Source organism: Marmota flaviventris, chromosome 4, assembly GCF_047511675.1.
Source record: "Marmota flaviventris isolate mMarFla1 chromosome 4, mMarFla1.hap1, whole genome shotgun sequence".
NCBI lineage: Eukaryota > Metazoa > Chordata > Mammalia > Rodentia > Sciuridae > Marmota > Marmota flaviventris.
This window is the reverse complement of record NC_092501.1, coordinates 34,930,736-34,953,015: the sequence shown is the minus strand read 5'-3', so window position 1 is coordinate 34,953,015 and position 22,280 is coordinate 34,930,736. Positions and strand designations below refer to the sequence as shown.

The 22,280-nt window shown below is 34.6% G+C and overlaps 1 protein-coding gene across 1 annotated transcript in view; it reads left to right on the top strand.

Moving 5' to 3' along the window:
- Tnks2 (tankyrase 2) overlaps nt 1-18,952 on the top strand; it is a 61,152-nt gene extending 42,200 nt beyond the window's left edge. Inside the window, exons 17-27 of the mRNA XM_027939910.2 lie at nt 1,196-1,305; nt 1,959-2,147; nt 4,097-4,349; nt 5,567-5,649; nt 6,885-7,005; nt 8,328-8,425; nt 9,460-9,534; nt 11,979-12,084; nt 13,410-13,596; nt 15,788-15,944; nt 16,598-18,952. Of these exons, the coding sequence (XP_027795711.1) occupies nt 1,196-1,305; nt 1,959-2,147; nt 4,097-4,349; nt 5,567-5,649; nt 6,885-7,005; nt 8,328-8,425; nt 9,460-9,534; nt 11,979-12,084; nt 13,410-13,596; nt 15,788-15,944; nt 16,598-16,660 (1,442 nt within the window). The 3' untranslated portion in view covers nt 16,661-18,952. The remainder of the gene's footprint in view (nt 1-1,195; nt 1,306-1,958; nt 2,148-4,096; nt 4,350-5,566; nt 5,650-6,884; nt 7,006-8,327; nt 8,426-9,459; nt 9,535-11,978; nt 12,085-13,409; nt 13,597-15,787; nt 15,945-16,597) is intronic.
- The last annotated feature ends 3,328 nt before the right edge of the window (nt 18,953-22,280 follow it).

The following is a 22,280-nucleotide window of genomic DNA, read 5'->3' as shown; positions in this document are numbered from 1 at the left end:
TGTGGCTTATCTAAAACATTTAACATTACTGTTAAAATCCATGTTGTCTTTGTAAGTCACAAACAGGTTATGTACACAAAATATGTTGGCCTACTTATGCAGTGTTAAGTAGTATACCTAGAAGATATAATATTAAATTGAAATCTAGAAGGACTGTTAATCAGTGTAATGCTAAATTTAAGGGAATTTTATGGTTTTGTTTTTCTTGATCTTTTTAAATTCTGCGCTTTAGGTCCTCCCTCAAAAGGATAAAAACTACAATAAAAATATGAATAAAACATTTTGAACAATTTTCAAGTCAAGTGTTACCTGTTTTTATATTGGCAAAGTTAAGTTCTAGATTTGTTTTCTATGTGTCAAAATAAAATATGCTTTCTCATAAAAGTATTTACTGAGATAGCTCACAAGTAATAGCTAGGAGTTTATAGCATGTTTCCAAAATACTAAGCTTTACTTCATGTCTTTTGGAAATATGTACCCCTAAGTTTTCTGTATAAAAAGCATGTCTTGCTGGGCGCAGTTGGACACACCTGTAATCCCAGTGGCTTAGGAGGGCTGAGACAGAAGAATAGTGAGTTCAAAGTCAGCATAAGCAAAAAATGAGGTGCTAAACAACTCAGTGAGACCCTGTCTTTTTTAAATAACATACAAAATAGGGCTGGGGATGTGGTTCAGTGGTCGAGTGCCCCTGAGTTCAATCCCTGGTAACCCCCACCTCCAAAAAAAAAAAAAAAAAAACATGTCTTTACAACCCTCTGGGGAAGAAGAGTACTACCCTGAGGCCCACTCCGGTGTGCTTCCTCCTACCTTACAGCTACTTGTATTCCTAACATGACTTTTTATGATTGGATGTCTATGACTTGCAGCCTTTTGAAACCATGGACCTGAGGTTAGGAAGTTGTAGTAAACAGAAAGGCAGGTTTTAAATGGCAAAATATAAGCAAATCAATCAATATAATTCTGAAAGTCTCTAAAACAAATGGATGTTATCACCAAAAGCTTCCAGCTTTTGAGGCCAGTGGGAAATTTTTTCAAAAAGATAAATTTTTGTGGACTCAAGAATTTCAGATTTATATAAAAATCTTTTTTTTTTCCAGTGATGTCTGTGCTGTATAAATATTTATAGCTGTGTGAGTTTATGTTGGACTTTTTTAAATTTATAAGTAAAAGTAATGTTACTTCTTTTCTAAATTAGCTGGTTATAATAATTTAGAAGTTGCAGAGTATTTGTTACAACATGGAGCTGATGTGAATGCTCAAGACAAAGGAGGACTTATTCCTTTACATAATGCAGCATCTTATGGGGTAAGTTATGTTGTCTTTAAAAAAAATCCTATGGAATTTTCAATGTGAAAGTCAGTATTGCAGTTCATATGAAATTTTGTTTGAGTTTCTTATTTTCAAGGAAGTAACTATAAAGTTCAAATAAGTTCCAAATTTTAGTTTTCAATTTGTTGTCACTTGTTTTATTACCTTCCTTTTCACCTGTCTCTTAGTTTCGGTGAGATGGTGGTTTTATTTTATTTATTTTTTGGTGCCCAGAAAACTCACAGTGTTTCACAGGAATCTGTAGAGATTGAGATGTATGCTCCTATCTTAAAACAATCAAGGATGTTATCATTATTAACCAATGTCAGTGATAAAGTTTGAATAATTAAAGAATGTGTTAGTTTATACATTGATATTCAGCAGTTATAACACAAGATTAAGTTAAAAGTCATTAAAGTTGCTTCCAACTCTGTAGAATTCTTAACTATTTTCTAGTCTCTCAAGTTACTGAAATAGCTACTATAATTTTTAAACAACTACCCGTAAGTTATGATATTGGAGAGAAACAGCTTTACTTTTCATTTCCAAAGTTAGTTTGAAAATATGGGGGTAGGTACAGAACTAGTTTCTTCTTAAGAACTAAAATGTGATAATGTTTCAGACTGTAACAGAAGTATTTTCTTTTACAGCATGTAGATGTGGCAGCTTTACTAATAAAGTATAATGCATGTGTCAATGCCACGGACAAATGGGCTTTCACACCTTTGCATGAAGCAGCCCAAAAGGGACGAACACAGCTTTGTGCTTTATTGTTGGCCCACGGAGCTGATCCTACTCTTAAAAATCAGGAAGGACAAACACCTTTAGATTTAGTTTCAGTAAGTGATGGGCTCTTGGAAAAATCTCAATGCTTGCCTGACCTTTTAAAATTCACTTGATATATGTTTAAAAAAAAAAAAAAAGTCTTCATAGTGAATGTGGCAACATATGGTTTTTAGCCCACTCTTCAGGATCTCTTTGGTATGATATCAGTTATATAGTACTATACTATTTTGTACTTTGGAGATGGGGAAAAGAGCACTAAAACTGCTTACATAGTGGAGAAACAAAACAATTCCAGGCCAGGGCACTGTGGCGCACTCCTATACACTGAGCAACTTGAGAGGCTGAGGTAGGAGGATCAAAGCCAACCTGAGCAATTTAGCAAAGCTCCAAGCAACTTAACAAGACCTATCTCTAAATAAAATACAGAAAGGGATAGGAATGTGGCTCAGTGTTTGAGTGCCCTGGGTTCAATTCCCAGTACCAAAAAAAAACAGACAACAACCAATCCCAGGCCCTCCATAAATGCTGTTACTGTGCATACAGTGCAAGATAGTACAAACCATGGGTCTCTTGTCTCTCCCACTCAGTACATTAACCAGAGCAGTAAAGGAAAAGGAAGAAGAAACACTTTTGAGATGGAAAGGAAGAAGAGTCTTAAAACTGTTTTCTACTGAAAGAGATTTTGTTGTTTCAATACAATGAGAAGATGATTTAGTTCAGCTTCATTTGAGGTTTAAGTAGATTTTTCTCAGCAGGCTGAAAACCAACTGCATTTGCAGCATTGTTTTTCTAGGAAATCATCTTTTCAGTTCCATGCTACTTTAGAAGTAAACCCATGTCTTCATTTACCAGATAGTATTAAGTGATAGTGACAGTGAAATAGAATGCTGTAGAGAATATTCACAGTCTTGTCAAACAGACCTGGACTAGAATTCCAGCTCTATCACTTAGAGTTGTACAGTCATACAAGTTGTCTAGCTTCTAGGCCTTAGATACATCAACTATAAGAGATAGAGTATATCTGGTCAGTATGAGAATTACATAAGGTAATATATTTAAAGTCCTTAGAACAGTATTTGGTACAGAAAAAGCACACAATAAATGATACTGCTATTATAAATAAATGTTATATACAAGCAGTGAGTTTCACAAGAATGCACAGATTGAAAGGGAAGATGAGGAGGATTGGAATAGGCAGTAAAAATGACCATGAAAACAAGTACTTCGGGGCTAGAATTGTGGCTCAGAGGAAGAGCACTTGCCTAGCATGCATGAGGCACTGGGTTTGATCCTCAGCACCACATAAAAAGAAAAATAAAGGTATTGTGTCCACCTACAACTAAAAAATAAATGTTTTTAAAAAAAAAAAAAGTACTTCATGCTAAATGTTTGTTTCTTAGTATCTGAATTGATCACTGTGAAAGAATGATTATATGTCACTAATGAAACAAATTAATGTACTGGTCAGTTTAGGGCTTCCCCCCCCCCCCCAATTCTGGCAGATTTGATTAAGATTGATTATCTTTGTTACCAAAACAAAAACATCTTTTAATTTTGAGAAACAGAGATATCACTGAATGTTTTCTAAGAAAAGCAAACATAATTCTCTTTGGTGAAGTTTCATATGTAGTGTGAATTTCTTATTTCAGAGTAATTGTAATAAGGTTGTAAAGACCTTTTAAAATAGATATTTTTGTAATTAGTATCATTGCCTTTTAATCAAGATGTCAGAGTTATAATTTTTTCATTGTTTGCCCCATTTAATAGTTTTATTTTGATTATATTTGATCTAGAAGGGATATTCTTATTATAATCAATAATAATATAGCTGAATATCATTCTGTTTGCTTCACTTTTAAAACAATCAAGTACTTACCAGTTTTTTGCCAGTTCTAAGGCACAGTTGCTGTGTACTGTCATATTTTTAACTGCATTCTGTTAGCTATAATAGAATTTTAAAACTTGCCTGTGACAGATTTTATCTCTTTTAAATGTACCCTAGGCAGATGATGTCAGTGCTCTCCTTACAGCAGCCATGCCTCCTTCCGCTCTACCTTCATGTTATAAACCTCAAGTGCTCAATGGCATGAGAAGCCCAGGAGCAACTGCAGATGCTCTGTCTTCAGGTCCATCCAGCCCATCAAGCCTTTCTGCAGCCAGCAGTCTTGACAACTTATCTGGGAGTTTTTCTGAACTGTCATCAGTAGTTAGTTCAAGTGGAACAGAGGGTGCTTCCAGTTTGGAGAGAAAGGAAGGTGAGACATTGTATAAAAATAACTTAACTGGTATCATAAGCCCCATATTTCTCCTTTGGAATGCTTGAAAGTACTTTTTAGCCTTAAATACAATTATTAATATCAAATCAATTAACACAGACTATAAGTTTTGCCCTTTGTGGTTTTCTTTACATTATTAATAGAATTCATAATGAAAGTTTTGCCTTTCACATTGAAAGTTGATGAGTCTTATTGTTGCCACCTACTGTTTAAGTATAAATTTTTTAGATGTCAAAATTCAGCTTATCCTGTGTAAGAATGATGAACTTGTTTTCATAAACTTTTTGTAAAGGAACTTACAGCCTGAAAGTAAGAGTTTTGTTGATTTTAAAGATACAATTAAAAATAAAATTTAATGGTGCATGCCTGTAATCTCAGTGGTTCAGGAGGCTGAGGTAGGAGGATCTCAAGTTCAAAGCCAGCCTCAGCAACAGCAAGGTGCTAAGCAACTCAGTGAGATCCTGTCTCTAAATAAAATACAAAATAGGGCTGGGCATGTGGCTTAGTGGTTGAGCGCCCTGCATTCAATTCCTGGTACTAAAAAAAATTTTTTTTAAATAAATAAATAAAATTAAAGTTTAAAACAAAAACTGAGACTTTTGTTTTGTTTTGTTTTATGCTTTGTTTTTTGTTTCTTTCTGAGAAGTTTTTGGGCAGGCCCAAAATGACTAGAGTTAGGCTCTCACATGGAGGCTTCCAGCCAGCTATATTTAAAGTATATAGTTAAGGCATGAACACACTGATTCAGCGTATGTACTCAAGGTCATAAACATTTCTTGTGAACATGCCTACTTATGCAACCTGTTGGCAGTGTGCCACCTTTGTCTGGCCTGCATATAAAAAAGGCCTATAGAAATGGCTCAGGGGGCTAAATGGAACTGGCTGGGGCAAAATGGGGCTGGAACTAAAGGTTAGGGGCTGTTGCTGCCTCCAGATACAAATGTCTTGAGTCTTCCATCTGCCAGGATCTGAGCCTCTACCCAACAAAAGGTCTCATAGATTAACTGTTATGATGTTGAAATTTTATAGGTCTGTCTTAGCAATTTTTAATGTTACATACAATATTCTATCCTAAGGGACTATATTTTGCTTCATACTTACTTACTCTAAGTAAATAGGAACATCAAAAACCTTTATTGTTATGTACTGTACGTTATTATGATGTGAAATTTTGTTCTGCTTTCCCCCTTCCCCAGTTCCAGGAGTAGATTTTAGCATAACTCAATTTGTAAGGAATCTTGGACTTGAGCACCTAATGGATATATTTGAGAGAGAACAGGTAAGTAGATGAATTGTATTGCTTAGTTTAGTGTTTTTGAAAACTTAAGGAAAAATTAGGATATACTTGAAATCCCTTGAGCCTTGTAAACTATTGGGGAGAGAATGGTTTCATTGGGTTTTGGTTTTGAAGTTTGTTTTTGTTGTTTGTTTGTTGCTAGGGATTGAAGCTAGGGCCTTGTGCAGGCTAAGCACATGCTACTACTGAGCTACACTCCTGGCCCCAAGAATATTTTTTGTAGGACTGGAAATCAGTTCCTCTTCTAATTTGGCTTGGTGTTGGAATTTTCCATTTTTCCTATCAGACCATAAAAACTGACTCTCATGTAGTAATAAAATAGCTTTCTTGAATGACAGGTTTATCTTAATCAGTTCTCAAATTAAGTTACCTGTGGATTCTATTTGTTCAATTCTGTTGTGTCAGTCACCACCTATATTTTGTCAGCTGCTATGGGAAGGTATATAAATATGCCATCTGCACATCTGGATTTTTCTGGGTAGTTCCAATTTAAAGTATTCTGCCAGGATACAGTGACTGATTTTTGTTGTTGTTTTTCAGAAAATATAGTTACTGTAGGCTTGTATCCAAAGAAGCTTTCAATCTAGTTTTGGAACTAGAAGACCATATGAAAAGTTTAAGGTTTTGTGTGGCTTAGATTTAAGAAATTCAAAGAAGGAAAAAATTACCATGAACTCTGGACTATTCAGGGATAGTTTCTTAGAAGGTATATAGATAAAATAGGATTGAATGACTTCAGTTTCATCAAGTGAGAATAATATATTTTAGGTAAAAGGGTTAGTTTGAACAGTGATACATAAGTACTGCTTTAACATAGTCCAAACTCTGGGGAAACTATTGAAGCCATTTTGTAAACAGGTTGGATGTTAAGGAGTGATGGAAAAATATAGTAGAAGAGATGAAATGGGGGCCCAAATTGTAGCTCAGTTGTAGAGCATTTCCTTAGCATGCCCAGGATCCTCAATTCATGACACAGTATCAGAGAGAAGAAATTATATACCTCAGTGTGGTTAATTTGAAGGTACATTCATGACTCAACATTTTTGCTCCAGCTTTTTAGTTAATTTCAGCTTAGTGAAGGATTTATTTTCGTATCAGAGCTATCTAAAATAATTTGAAGCAAATGCATGAATAATTTATTATGAAAATACCAATATAAGATGAATGTCCAACAAATGAATAAGCACTCTATAAATAGTTTCATTCTCTTTTGTAAGATCACTTTGGATGTATTGGTTGACATGGGACACAAGGAGCTAAAGGAGATTGGAATCAATGCTTATGGACATAGACACAAACTAATTAAAGGAGTTGAAAGACTTATCTCTGGGCAACAAGGTATTTCATTTTCATAATTGTTGTTACCAGTTTATTAGTTTACATAAAGGCAGCCTTTGGTATACTAAGTGATAATATAAAAGTTTGTAAGAAGCTGTTTAAACTTTCTCAGCTGCTAAACTTTCTCAGCTCTTTGTGAGCCTAATTAATTAGTAGGCCATTCAGAAATTTGAGGATTTCTTTAGTTCCTGAAAATTGAAGTTAAAATGAGATGATTTGTGAAGTTACTCTAGCTCTTAAATTTTGTGACTCTAAACAACCTGAAACTTAAGTATCTTATATATAATGCCAATATAACAGATAATGACTAGGTAGTAAGCTAGCCTGTGAAATAATATAGTAAGTCTCTCACACAACTAAAATTCAAAGCACTTGAAATAAAAATACTGGAAAATAATGTTACATCTAAGGAAATTAAATGAAACAAAGTTGGATGATATTTTTATTTCTCATTTATGTTAGTAATTAAGGAAAAGGCAAGTTGCATTCACTCAACAGGTATTAACACTTCCTATTTACCAGATCTGGTTATTAAAAGGTGTATTGTTTTAGGTGTTAAAAAACACATTTTAGTTTCATTGTTAAACTGGAGGGAGTTTATGCTGAGGCCAGAAGCATCCTATAATTGAAGTTCTGGCCATATAACTGCTGCACTGTTGGTAAAGGAAGTAATAGGGGGAAAAATGTGTTCCAGACAAAGAAGAAAAGGATTTTCTAAAGTATTCCCACAAAACTCTTAACAACTTATCTGATCAAAAATTAGTAATCTGAATGCAGTGTGGTAGTGTGGTATCCTGGAAAAAAAAAACGACATTGGTAGGAAAACTAGTGAAGTCTGACACTTGTAACCAATGGGAAAGATGGGTAAAGGATACAGCCGTCCTATCAAGTATATATTCCAAAATTTAAAAGTTGTTAAAAATGGTAGTAAGCTAAGGTGGGTGCTGCAGTATATGCCTGTAACCCTGGCTATTCAGGAGGCTAAGGAAAGGGGATCACAAGTTTGAGGTCAACCTTAGCTCCAGACCTTGTCTAAAAAAATTTTATAAAAATTAGTAGTAAAGGCTGGGGCTGTAGCTCAGTGGCAGAGCGCTTGCCTTCCATGTGGGAGGCACTGGGTTCAATCCTCAGCACCACATTAAAAAAATACACAAATAAAGGCATGCTGTGCATCTACAGCTATTAAAAAAAAAAAAAAAAACATTTTTTTTTTTAAATCAATAGTAAGCATCAAATTATTCAGGTGCTTATTTTTGGTTGGTGTTGTTTTACTGGCTTTTTTTTTTTTTTTTTTTTTTTTGTCTTCAAATTTCATTTCATAGGTCTTAACCCATATTTAACTTTGAACAACTCTGGTAGTGGAACAATTCTCATAGATCTGTCTCCTGATGATAAAGAGTTTCAGTCTGTGGAGGAAGAGGTATGTTCATATTCCTTAAATAAATGGAAAAGATAGCTCAGTCACATATATTGTTAGTTCTGTTTGCTAAATTGCCTGGAGGTTTCCAGACCTATTTGGACATACAGTATGGTTTTGAAAATCATTCCTCTTTTGGCCACCTGGAAAACTGAAAATAAGCATTTAAGATTTAAGGCCCATTCCCACCATAAAGTTCAATTCCAGTTACTTGATTCAGCACTACAGTTGATACTGACACAAAATTCTGTTGGATAAGAGTTTTCTTTCATTTGAAAGAAAATGCTAACATTCTGTCCTTTAATTAGAACAATTACAAAGCCTAGAGACTCAGACAAAGCCCAGAACAAGTAGATACTGTTTATCCAGGAAAATTTTCTTCTAGTGTTCCTTCCAAAGATCTTTAGAATCTACTGAAATCTTTGAACATTGTCCTCCTTACACTTTGAGTAACACATGCTTTATGTGTATGAATTGAGCACAAAGATACAAAGTTTAAAGATATTTAATTCTAAAACTCAAGAAACTTCAACTGTCAGTGAAATACATATTGTGCTTTATTAGGATAAAATCAGAGCAAAACATTTTGCTTTTTGTATGCTTTTATATGTTTATTCACCTTGCATTTTCTTTTTCTTTGATTTTACATAATTTTCACCTGTAAATATGGTTTTTAGGATGATTGGTTAATAGTTACTTCCTATCTTGTATTCTCAAAAGTAAAATCAGATGAATCAAGTTGCATGTTTCCCAAATCAAAAAAGACATAAAGGCTAACACATGGGCTGGGGATGTGGCTCAAGCGGTAGCGCGCCCGCCTGGCATGCGTGCAGCCTGGGTTCGATCCTCAGCACCACATACAAACAAAGATGTTGTGTCCGCTGAAAACTAAAAAATCTCTCTCTCTCTCTCTCCCCCTCCCTCCCTCTCCCTCTCCCTCTCTCTCTCTCTCTCTCTCTCTCTCTCTCTCTCTCTCTGTCTCTTTCTCTCTCTCTTTAAAAAAAAAAAAAAGGCTAACACATTTATTTTTCCATCAGATGCAAAGTACAGTTCGAGAACACAGAGATGGTGGTCATGCAGGTGGCATCTTCAACAGATACAATATTCTCAAGGTAATAAATTAGTGAAAATAGAGTTTCCTGGGACCATAGTTTCCAAAACCTTAAACATCAAGTAACTGGTAAGAACATAATGATCTATCTAGCCTAATAGTTCTTTGACATGGCATCGAGGATTATTATGGGGAAGACTATATCCTTGGAAAGTAAAGATCCTCAAAGTCCTTTTACTATTTTTAATAGCCCAATAATAATTCATTTCTTTTTGAACATAATGAAGTTAAGGAGTTAAGTTAGGATAATGATAAATCCAGTAGGTTCAAGACTATATTAGATAGCTTTTTATCACTGTGACCGAAATACCCAACAATAACAATTTAAAGGAAGAAAGATTTATTTTGCTTTACAGTTTTAGAAGTTTCAGTTTATAGTTGGCTGGTTCCATTGCTCTGGACCTGAGGAAAGGCAGAATACCATGGCAAAAGGATGTGGCAGAGGAAAGCTGCTCAGCTCATGGCAGCCAGGAAGCAAAGAAGAGAAACACTGGGGTTCATTCCAGATCCAAACTTTATTAAAAGGACTTTAAATATATGGAGTACTATTAATGTATTTTATTGTAAGAAAGCTGAATTTTTGTGTGGTTTATGACAAAGTCTCCACTTTCATAGTAATAATAGACTGCTGTTGTTATGGTGGTATGTAGCCATGTTAATTGAAATCAGTTAAGTAATTGAAATCAGTTAAGACAATAAGACTCTCTTAACTGATTTCAATTACTCTTCTCAGGACCTTTTCCAGTGTTGTACTTTCCTTTAGTTATAGCAATCAAGAACTGCATACACCACTTGAGATGCATCATAATTTTGTACTAACTACATTGATATATTTTTAACAGTAATTGTAAAAATTGGACTTAAGGCTAGAATATCTGGCAAATGTATTCCTAATACATAAGTTTAAAATTCAGTGATTTGTATCAACTAATATACTATTATAATATTAGATTGATATTTTTGAGATAGGGAATGTATATTGAATATTTTTAGTTTGCTGTGGTTATACTATCAGAAATACGATGATTTAGAACACATTATGGAAGTAAGGGATCATAGTTATGTATAGAGGTTTTGTTAAGCATATTTGATTTCTAAAGTACTATATTTGGATTTGAGAAAGATGTTTTCCTCCTTTTATAAAGGTATTTTAGTGAAATACTTAAATTTTTTTCAGTGATAAAATGGTTTATTTTTATTCCTTTTTTATACATAAATGAGATCTGGCTTTGCCAGTTAGGGTCCTTGATTATGGCTGTGGCAATATTTTGAATTGTGTTGAGCCAAACTAGAACTCATCAGCTCCCGGGTATGCTCTAGGGACCACCAGGGGGCTGTATCATCTTTAAAACAGCTAAAACAACAACACTAGGATTGTGAGTTTTGACCAACAAATGAGACCTGCATTCATCTTTAAATCTTTCCCAGACAAAAATTTTTGAAATTGGAAGATAAAAGGAGGAATAGGAGTGTGTGTTTGCATTTTAAGAATGGTGTTTTTTTGTGTGTGACTACTTCAAATATTTTTTTTTTTATTAAAAACAGACTTAGTGGGCACTTTGAGCCAGATACAGTAGGGGGAAAAAAGATCACTGTTCTCTTCCTAATACATTATAGAACTCAGCATGTTTGATTTAGATGCATTTTTAAAACAATTTTGGGGGCTGGGGTTGTGGCTCAGTGGTACAGTGCTTCCCTAGCATGTGTGAAGCACTGGGTTCAATTCTCAGCACCACGTGTAAATAAATAAAGGTCCATTGACAACAAAAAAATATATATATTTAAAAATATTTGGTAATTATTTTTTATTTTAGCAATAATTTGAAATTTAGATAATTTTAAAATTGAAGTTTTTTTAAATATTTTATGCTTTAGTTGTAGATGGACACAATACCTTTTTTTATTTATTTGTTTGTTTATTTATTGTGATGCTTAGGATTGAACCCAGTGCCTCATATGCATGAGGTAAGTGCTCCACCACTAAGCCACAGCCCCAACCCAAAGTTGGGATATTTTAATCAGTTAACAGTATTCTTCATCCCTTCATGTATGGCCATGTGTATGTAGCCTTTTTCTCTTTGAAGTTGTTGATTTTTAAAATAAAGCTATACTCCCAGCTTTATGGTTAAGACATAATAATTTTAGTTGACTAATATATATATTACATTTTAGAAAGAAGTTGTGTCTCCCTTTTGGCTAAATATATGGCCCAACTTTTGGTTAAGATAAAGAAGTAGGGGCTTGGGGTTGTGGCTCAGAGGTAGAGTGCTCGCCTAGCATGCACAAGGCACTGGGTTCGATCCTCAGCACCACATAAATGTAAAATAAAGATGTTGTATCCACCTAAAAAAAAAACTTAAGAATAAATATTAAAAAAAAAAAAGATGAAGAAGTAGGTAGTTACTAAGACCTAAAGATTTTATTTTTCTGGTTTATTTTTTATAGATTCAGAAAGTTTGTAATAAGAAACTGTGGGAACGATACACTCACCGGAGAAAAGAAGTTTCTGAAGAAAACCACAATCATGCAAATGAAAGAATGCTATTTCATGGTAAGATTACTTTCCCCCAACCCTACTACAGTGCTCCTCCACATTAGTATAGGTTTTGTCAGATACAGAATAATAATGCATCTATATTCTACCTGTCATTTTTATAAATACACCCAATATTTCTCTAACTTTTATACTTACATTTATGTCAAGTTGTTTTGAATTGGTATATTTTATAATGGATTGTTTATAAATAAGATTACATGATGGAAAAACAGAAATAGGAATGTCAACTATTCATGGTTGGTCCCCCCCCCCCCCTTTATGTAATGAGTTTTGCCTAATATCACACTGGGAATAGATTTTACGCTTTTAACTACTTGATGGAATTAAAATAAAACCTGGAATCACCTGTAAAGAACGTGTGCTGCATCCTCTCTGAGTTAATTTGTCTGTATTTCTGTCAAGTGGAATTTAACATATTTTACTGTCCCTTGATAAAAAGGGGTATTGATTTTGATTAATCACTTACCTCTGTTAGTTTAGGTTTTCCCACCCCCATCCTCCCTCCACTCCCTGGTCTGGTTCCCACAACTTCCTCTGGCTGCAGCCCTTTTCTTGACATACAAAGGAAAAAGTGCTGCGTTTATAGATGAATATAAATCTTGTGTAGCAGATGATGGAAGACAGGACAAGAGGTGTAAAGAAGAGAATAGGACACAGACTCCTTAGGCCACTTTTGATATCTAGAAAAAATGCAGATAGTAGGCAACATTGTAAAACTTTTTGCATTCAGCTTGCTATACTAGATGAATTATGAGACTTCATTCTGGATTTGCATGAATTTGGGAACTGGAATCTAATAACTCTTGCATTGATATTTCAGGTAATCTGGTTTTTAGTAAATCTGTCCTTTGGCATCTTAACCACTCACCCTATTGAAAACACTAATTGACATTAGGATTTCTTTATTCTAAAATAAAAGCCTGGAAATCACCTATAAAAAAATGTATGCATCCTATTCTGAGTAATTTATCTGTATTTCTGTTATGTGAAATTCAGTGTGTTTCTTTGTCCCTTGACAAACAAGGGGCGCTGATTTTGATTAATCACTAGTTTGATTGAAACAGCTGACAGTTAACTTTTTACTCCTTTTTGTTTTAGCTTTATTGTGCTAGTACTATGTCGTTACATGTTTAAGGATCTACCTTCTAGGGTTATGTGTATGTATGGCTTAGAGGCAGAGCACTTGGCTAGTATATGTAAGGCCCTGGCACCAAAAAATAATAATAATAGTTAATTAATTAATTAGAAACTTCTAAGAGGACTTAGCTTTTTCTAAGATAAATTTTCAAATTGTTGTTACCAATTTATGTGTATTTCAGGGTCTCCCTTTGTGAATGCAATTATCCATAAAGGCTTTGATGAAAGGCATGCGTATATAGGTGGCATGTTTGGAGCTGGGATTTATTTTGCTGAAAACTCTTCCAAAAGCAATCAGTATGTATATGGAATTGGAGGAGGTACTGGATGTCCAGTTCACAAAGATAGATCTTGTTACATTTGCCACAGGTAAGAGACTCACTTGTTGTCATTTATTTTGATAAGAATCAGATAAGAACTGATTACATATTTGGAAAGTTTAGGGGACAAGGCATTATGTCTGAAAACTTTAGGTATCTACACGAGATGTATTTTACATTGTTTTGGCCCTCTCACCAATTATAATAATTGATATTACTAAATGACCTGTACAGGCCAAGCATGATTCTCAGCAGTTGACCTGTTTAACTCATTTACTCATTAGAACACCTGATGTTCTAACAATAAAAAATAATAAAAGAATACTGAGTAGAAAATAATATTGGGAGACTGAGACAGGAAGAGCACAAGTTTGGGACTAGTCTAAGCAACTTAGACCTTGTCTCAAAATAAGATTGTTAAAAAGGGTTGGGGATGTAACTTAATGGTAGAGTACTTATTTAGTATGTTCAAGGCCCTGGATTTAATCCCAGTACTAAAAAATAAAAAGAAAAGAACTTTGGGTACGAAAGAGACTTTATCATATATATACTTATATATATACTTATATATAAGTATATATATATGATAAAGTCTCTATCATATATTTTATATATATACATATTTACATATACATATATATATATACACACACACACATACATACACACACACATGTGTGCATATTTTTTTAAATTTATTTTTTTATGGTGCTGAGGATCAAACCCAGTGCCTCACATGTGCCAGGCACACTCTACCACTGAGCTACAACCCCAGTCCTATATATTTATTTTTTATTACAGACTTTGGACTCTAAAAATTTAGTAGTGGGGGCTAGGATGTAGCTTAGTGGTAGAGCTCTTGCCTAGCATGCACAGGCCCTTGGTTTGATTCCCAGCACTGCAAATAATAATGTAATATTCACATGTTAGATGGCATTACTTGGCAAGTTCAATCATTTTTTGTAATGCTTGAAGGAGTCTCCTTTCCACTATAATATGATCCTGGATCCCCAGTTAATAATATTGCTACTGGAAGAGAGATAATTAAAACTCACTTGAATTTCACCATACACACTTTGTAATCCCAGCCATTTGGGAGGCTGAGGCAGGATAGTCACAGATTTGAGGCCAGCCTGGGTAATTTAGCAAGACCATATTTCAAAATTAAAAAATAAAAAAGGGATGGGGATATCATTCGGTGGTAGGGTGCTTGATTCAAACCCCAGTAATGCAAAATTACACCAAGGTGAAAAGCTGCAGTCCTGGAGAGAACAAGCTAGTGGTAGTATATTTGTTTTATTCTTGTTGTTATTTTCCCCCTAAATGTACAGAGGGATTCATGTTCATGACCTCCCACCCCTTCTATTTTAGATCATAAATTGGACTGTTTAGGAAACTTGTAATTTCCCAGGATCCTATAAGCTGAATGCTGTTTTTACTTGTTATATATAGTCTGGAGGCTAAATAGTTCTGATTACTAGTAGTAAGCAATGTTGTAGTACATCACCATTTAAAATGTTTGATTGTCTGGAAATAAATGTATCCCAAAAGCAATAAAGTGAATAAACTAGATTTGTGGCCAAAACTCAAAAAAACTAAGTTGAGTAAGAAAAGCAGTACACAAGCTGGGCACAGTGGCACATGCCTGCAACTTAGCAGGACCATGTCTCAAAATAAAAAATTTGTGTTTTTACTGGAATAAAGATAAAATGGTAGTTACTCCATTTTTCAGTCTTGTAGTTAAAATAAGAATTAACTAAATGGACAGATTTCTTTCACTAGTAAAAGCAGTAGAAGTTGGGACAGTGGCACACACCTGTAATCCCAGCATCTCAGGAGGCTGAGGCAGCAACTTAATGAAGCCCTAACCAACTTAGTGAATTTCTGTCTCAAAATAAAAAATTAAATGGGCTGGGATGTAGTTCAGTGTTTAGGTGCCTCTGGGTTCAATACCCAGTACCAAAAAAAAAAAAGGAAAAAGAGTAGTAGAAGGTAATTTTACAAAGTTCTTTTGAAGATAAAATGATAAAAACAGGTATTTAGCAGTTGGGATGTAGCTCAGTGGTAAAACTCTTGCCTACCTGTCTCAAGGACCTGAGTTCTATCCATAGCAGAGCAAAGCAAACAGTTGTGTTTATATGTAAATGGATTTTTTTAGTATAGACACACATACAAAAAAAATTGTTATGTTGGTGTATGAATTTTGTCTCCAGGCTGATCTTTTCCTTTTTATGTTATAGGCAGCTGCTCTTTTGTCGGGTAACCTTGGGAAAGTCTTTTCTGCAGTTCAGTGCAATGAAGATGGCACACTCTCCTCCAGGTCATCACTCAGTCACTGGTCGGCCCAGTGTAAATGGCCTAGCATTAGCTGAATATGTCATTTATAGAGGAGAACAGGTAATTCCATTTTATTTGTTATCTTCAAAAGTGTGACTTTTCAACTTCTTACTAATCTCTTAATCTTACCATCTCTTATATTGACAAAAACATACTTCTTTGAGAACTAGATTTTTTTGAAATTTTTATTTGGGAATAATTACAGGCTTGAGAAGTTACAAATAAGAACTAACTACTGTGTTTTTTCTTTCTAACCAAAATTCTGCTTTCAATAAGTTAAATCTAGGGCTGGACATATAGCTCAATTGGTAGAGTGCTTACCTTGTATGTGCAAGGCCCTGGATTCAATCCCCAGACCCACACACACACAAAAAAAAAAATCTATCTGTAGCTCAGAAGTATATGATTTTTTTCCTGCTCTGAGTGAAAACTTGTTCTAGAACAGCATTCTCAGTAGGGGATAGGTATTGGAATCACTTCAGTTAATAAAAACAAGCATGTAGTTAATATTAACTTAGACCTGCTGATTGAGAATTTAAGGGATGATTAACTGGAGTTAAGGTTAGGATGTTTTGAGAAAGGGCCCTAGATGATTCTGATCTATAAGGCTAATTTAGGACCTCCTCCCTAAAGATTAGGAATCCTTAAGGAAGTTCTCTTTATCTTTCAAAAAGTTTTGTTTATCTATATTTGAATTAATCTTTCTCTTCTAGGCTTATCCTGAATATTTAATTACCTACCAGATTGTGAGGCCTGAAGGTATGGTTGATGGATAAATAGTTGTTTGAGGAAGGAAACTAATTCCCCTAAACCTAAAATCACCGAAGCAGCTGGTGGCCTCTTAAGTTTTTCTCCTTTGCTGGAAAAATTCATCTTGCTTCCAGACCTATGGCAAAAGGATAAAAAATGTGAAAGAAATTTAACATTCTGACTTGATAAAGCTTTAATAATGTACAGTGTTTTCTAAATATTTCCTGTTTTTCAGCACTTTAACAGATGCCATTCCAGTTTAAACTGGGTTTGTCTGTACCGAATTATAAACAGTTAACTTGAACCTTTTATACGTCATGCATTGATTCTAACAGAAACTGTAATGCCCTCAACAGAACTCATTTTACTAATACAGTACTGTGTTCTTTAAAACACAGCATTTACACTGAATACAATTTCATTTGTAAAACTGTAAATAAGAGCTTTTGTACTAGCCCAATATTTATTTACATTGCTTTGTAATATAAATCTACTGTTTTAGAACTACAGCGGTTTACAAAATTTTTCATATGTATTGCTCATCTGTACTTCATCTTGCATTATACTGATTGAGTGATCTTTATATTTGATTCCAGAGGCTATGTTGAGTTGTTAGTAGAAACTTAGTTGGCAAAGATTAATTTATCAGATTTAATTTACTGATGAAAGCATTTCTCTCTCATTAGAAATCTTTCTCATTTAAGAACATTATGAATACTCTGGGGATTTAATTTGTGATGCCTTTGTATGTATTAGACACACATTCCAAAGAGCTCTTAACTATGATAGGTCCTGGTTATTAAAGAAGCTTCTTTTCTGGCCTCAAACTCTAGGTTTTACTTAGGAAATTTTTCCAGTGTCATTCTGTGACAATTAGAGAAAATGCTTCTGTTTTTGTAGAGAGGTTAAATCTTAACTTTTGAACAATTATGGTATTCTTTTCATGGAATGTAAATAGGAAATTAAATTTCAGAGTTGGAAAAAAGTAATCCTGGATAATTGCCTGATTGGTTCTAATTACCTTAAATCTAAAGGGAGGAGGATAGCAAATAGGAGTGGGTAATTTTTTTATCCTAAGTGTTGTTTGTTTATGCTCTTTTTTTTTTTAATCTTATTGTTATATTTATAGCCAATCTATACATCATGGGTAAACTGAACCCAGAACCATGAATGTAAATGTCTCAGTCTTTCCTTGGCCCCTGAATGGGCAAGTGCATTGAGACAGGTACTTTCTGATCCTGGGTTGCCTCTGTATAACACAGTGCTTAATTGGAAATATGCTTTCATTTGTGCACCACGTGGTGACCAAACTTGTGTCCAGTTTGGCAGCTGTGGAGGGAATTGCTATTCCATAAAATGCCATTCCTATTTTCAGAAGTGAAATTATCTTTTCTACAAAGCATACTTGGGCATCCTGGTATAGAAACATGCATAATGGCTTGGCATTCTATTTTACCTGTTCTAGCTCCCTCAGAAGTCAAGGAAAGATTTTTATCCACCTAAGCCCTTATCAATGAGGACGTTCCACTTCACTCTCTGTGTCAATTCACCTTTGTTTTACATTTTATTCAGTCTCTAAATTAACTGGCCTTTGCAGTAACCTGTATATAAAGTGCTAGAAAGTCATGTTTCTTGTTCTGAATAAGAGTCAAAGTAAATGCATTTGTGGAGTCATCTCTATGATATAAATTGTGATCATTAGTTAAGAGGTCAAATCTTGACCTTGAAATGCTTTTATACAGCTCTCTACTAATTGCAAATATGATCCTAAAGTCATTTCTAAGAATACAAATGGAGTATGCCAAATTTTCTATACATTTTTCAGGTTCTCTAGGCCTCTAGGTTTTATAATTAGAGAATAATGAGATGAATTAATGGATTTATATTTACATATCTTGTTATCAACATTTAGGCCATATCACTCACCCTTTGAGTAATTTTGGATTTGTGTGTCATGTAAACCATTGTGGTCTATAAGTTTACAATATTGTGAACTGTGTTATTTCATCTAATCCATTGCTTAGTGTGTTTTTCCATGAATGATTATATTGTGGTTAATATGTTAGCATGGCAATATTTTCAGGTAGCTTTTTGTTTATTGGGAGATTTGGATTTGGGGGGAATTTTTTAGTGCTTTGCATGAAATATCTTACTTTTAAAATGATGGAATTGCTTTCTCTTTTTTCTTGTGATTTTTTTTTAAGTGAGATTTAATTTTTTTGTGTGAGTAGTAATATTATACCCATCTTGAGTGTCTTGTACTGTATCACATTCCATACCCCCTCATTTAATTCTTAATAAACTGTTCACTTGTTTTACTGGGTAGCATGTTAATTACTGGTGTAGTATAAACGTGTTGAATGGTCTTTGAGAAAATGGATTGAGATTATAACAACCACAAATAGAAATCAACGTGTAGTTCTAAGTAATAGTGATGAAGAGTACAGTTTAAAGTCTAAAATATTGAATGTTGTGGCCATGTGTACTCAGATACATTAAGATTAAAATAGCTATGGGCTGGGGTATAGCTCATTGGTAGAGCACTTGCCTAGCATGTGCAAGACCCTGAGTTTAATGCGGAAGACCACCCGGAAAAAAATTTAAAAAAAATAGCTGTAAGATGCTTTTAGACATTTAGACCATCCAGCACAACTTTCAGTTAAACCTTAAAACTCATTCCTGGAAATCAGTCTTTTTAACTTATAAAAAGGAATATATTTTTCTTTTCTATGCCATATAAAAACATTACTGATAAGCTTCTAAATCTCGAAGTTAGTGGTATTTTTTTTCTCTTAAAAGAAAGTATAATAGTGTTATGTATTTTATATTTCAATATGCTAAGTGACCGTGTGTGTGATCAATTCTTTACTGTCCATAATAAGAGAATGATGGTGCAAATAATTCTTAAGTCTGGCTTTGAAATACATTTCAGCAGCTTTATCTTTTATCTTCCTGCTTCATTTAAGATAATATTGAAATGTTTACTATTTCCTAAGCGTGCATGCCAATGTATGATGTGATCCAATTGTTTGCAGGTTAATGAAGCAAGAAAACATGCAAATAAATTTCCCAAAGCTCTTATGATTAGTACTCCTGACTGTGCCTTTACCTACTGTCCTGTCCTATTAGAGGACTAGAGTGACAGAGGAAGCAAGTAGGAGAAATAGTACTAAGCAACTAGGAGAACTGTCAGATTTCTATAAAGTTAGATTGTAACATGGCCTTTTTCTGTCTTCTGAGTCCCACTACACCACATTATGCTTCCTAGAACAGGCAGGCTGTGACCTAAAATAATTATACTCTACTTAAGAAGTTTTTTTGTTCACAGTACAAGACACCATTATTAGAAATGTCTTTGTCACTCATTCACTTCGTCATCCACTCACAGTCGTCCTCCCCATGACACAGATATACCCAGCTCCCAAAATAGCCAACATAATGTTGATCATTGCTATACAAAAGTGTGGTCTGCCTATGGCTATGGGTCTGCAAACTCTTTATTACCTGCCCTTGGAGAGAGACGAATATAAAAAGTAAAGACAGGGCTGGGGGTGTAGCTCAGTGTAGTACACAATGAAAGCTCTGAGTTTGATCCTCAACATCACAAAAAAAGCGGGGAGGAAATAAACTTTTTAAACAACTTGATGTTCCTGCAATATATTTATTTAATATTTACAAAAATATTGGTCTGTAGCAGATAAGAAATTAAGAAAAAAATTCTTCGCAAATCATTTGAAAGGTTTCACAACGCTATCTGTTTTGTATATCAATGGAACTAACACCTAGCAGTCTGGCATATAGTACCTCAGTAAATTTTTTGTTGAGTGAGTGAACAAATAGTGATTAAGTGATTGGTTGGTCAGATGGATCTGAATTTGAATTCCTACTCCTTGCCAACTGTGCAATCTTGATCTCAAATAAATTACATAATCTTTATAAGTTTGATTGTGCTTATTACCTCAGGGTTATTTCGAGAACTAAATGATCATTCATATATACCACTAAGCTTTGTACTTGGCAGTTAACTATTTATCATATTTAACATTTCACTGAACACTCAGGACTAGGCTTCAGTTTTCCCAGTTGTCAGGAATTTTAAAACTTTTAACCACTAGTCCCTTTGTTCTAATGAAATCTTAAGAGGGCCAAATATAAATCCCTAGTTGCTGAGAACCTGACAACCTGGTTGGACAAGGAAAACATACCCAAACCCAAGCTGCATGTCTTCCTAGAGTAAAAACAAGCCCCACAGACACTGTCATCCAAAATTCACAGCAGTTCGTTTGGAACACAAGTCAATAGACACAATATTGGAAGATTGGCATCCCACAAAGTAGCATAATAACTATGGAATAATAATTTTTTTTAATATTTTGTTGTTGTAGGTGGACACAATACATTCATTTTATTTATATGTGGTGCTGAGGATTGAGTCCAGCACCTCACATGTGCTAGATAAGCACTCCACTGCTGAGCTACAACTCCAGTCCCAGAATAGTAATGTTTTTAAGTGATGGTGGGCCAGGGTAAAAGAAGGAATAGGAACCATTAGACCAGGTATGGTGGCAAACACCTGTAATTCCAGCTACTTGAGAGACTGAGGCAGGAGGACTGCAAATTTAAGGACAGCCTGGATGACTAAATAAGACCTTGTCTCAAAAAATTAAAAGGGATATAGCTCAGTGGTAAAGTGTCCCTGTGTTTAATCCCCAGCACTACAAGGGAAAAAAGAAAAGAAAAACAAGTAGAAAAAATGAACACAAAAATTGCATTTTAAGGAAATAAAATAGATAAGATAATCAAGAAAAATAAATTTACGATGTAAAATATTAAAATGGGTTGGGCTTTGTGGCACACTCTTGTAATCCCAATAGCTTGGGAGGCTGAGGCAGGAGGATCACAGGTTCAGCACCAGTTTAGGAAATCTAGCAAGACCCTATCTCTGTAACCACAAGTATAGAGAAAATTTTTTAAAGAACTTTGAAGGATTTTTCTCTGCTCTGTGCCAATAAATTTGGAAATGTACCTTAGATAAATCCTAGGGTAGTATTTTAGTAAAGCATAAATTATCAGAACCCCAGAAAAGAGCAAAATAAACCAGATGCCAAGGAAGAAACAGAGAGATGCTATCAAAAAATGGTCCCAAACAATTCCTGGAAGAGTTACATAAGTAAATTCTGACAGCCCATTAAGTAATGAGCAGATAGTTTCAATGTTCAACTGTTCTAGAGTGGAAAAAAACAAGTTCCAATTTTGGCAGGGTGAGGGTACTGGGGATTGAACTCAGAGCACTCAACCATTGAGCCACATCCCCAGCCTTCTTTCCTATTTTATTTAGAGATAGGCTCTCACTGAGTTATTTAGCACCTTGCTTTTGCTGAGGCTGGCTTTGAACTTGCGATCCTCCTGCCTCAGGCTCCTGAGCCACAAGCCTCCAATTTTCAAAGTACAGCAATAGGGTAATACTAAAAGAATGGCTGTTAATGCACAATTCTTTAAAATACCTGCAAACAAAATCTAGTAGAACAACACCAGCAGGAAGAGAAACCACAAATGAGCATAATAGAATTGGGAAATGATGGAAGTGTTAAGCCTCTTTTTAAATTTGTTTTTGTGGTACTGGAGATTGAACCTAGGACTTCCTGC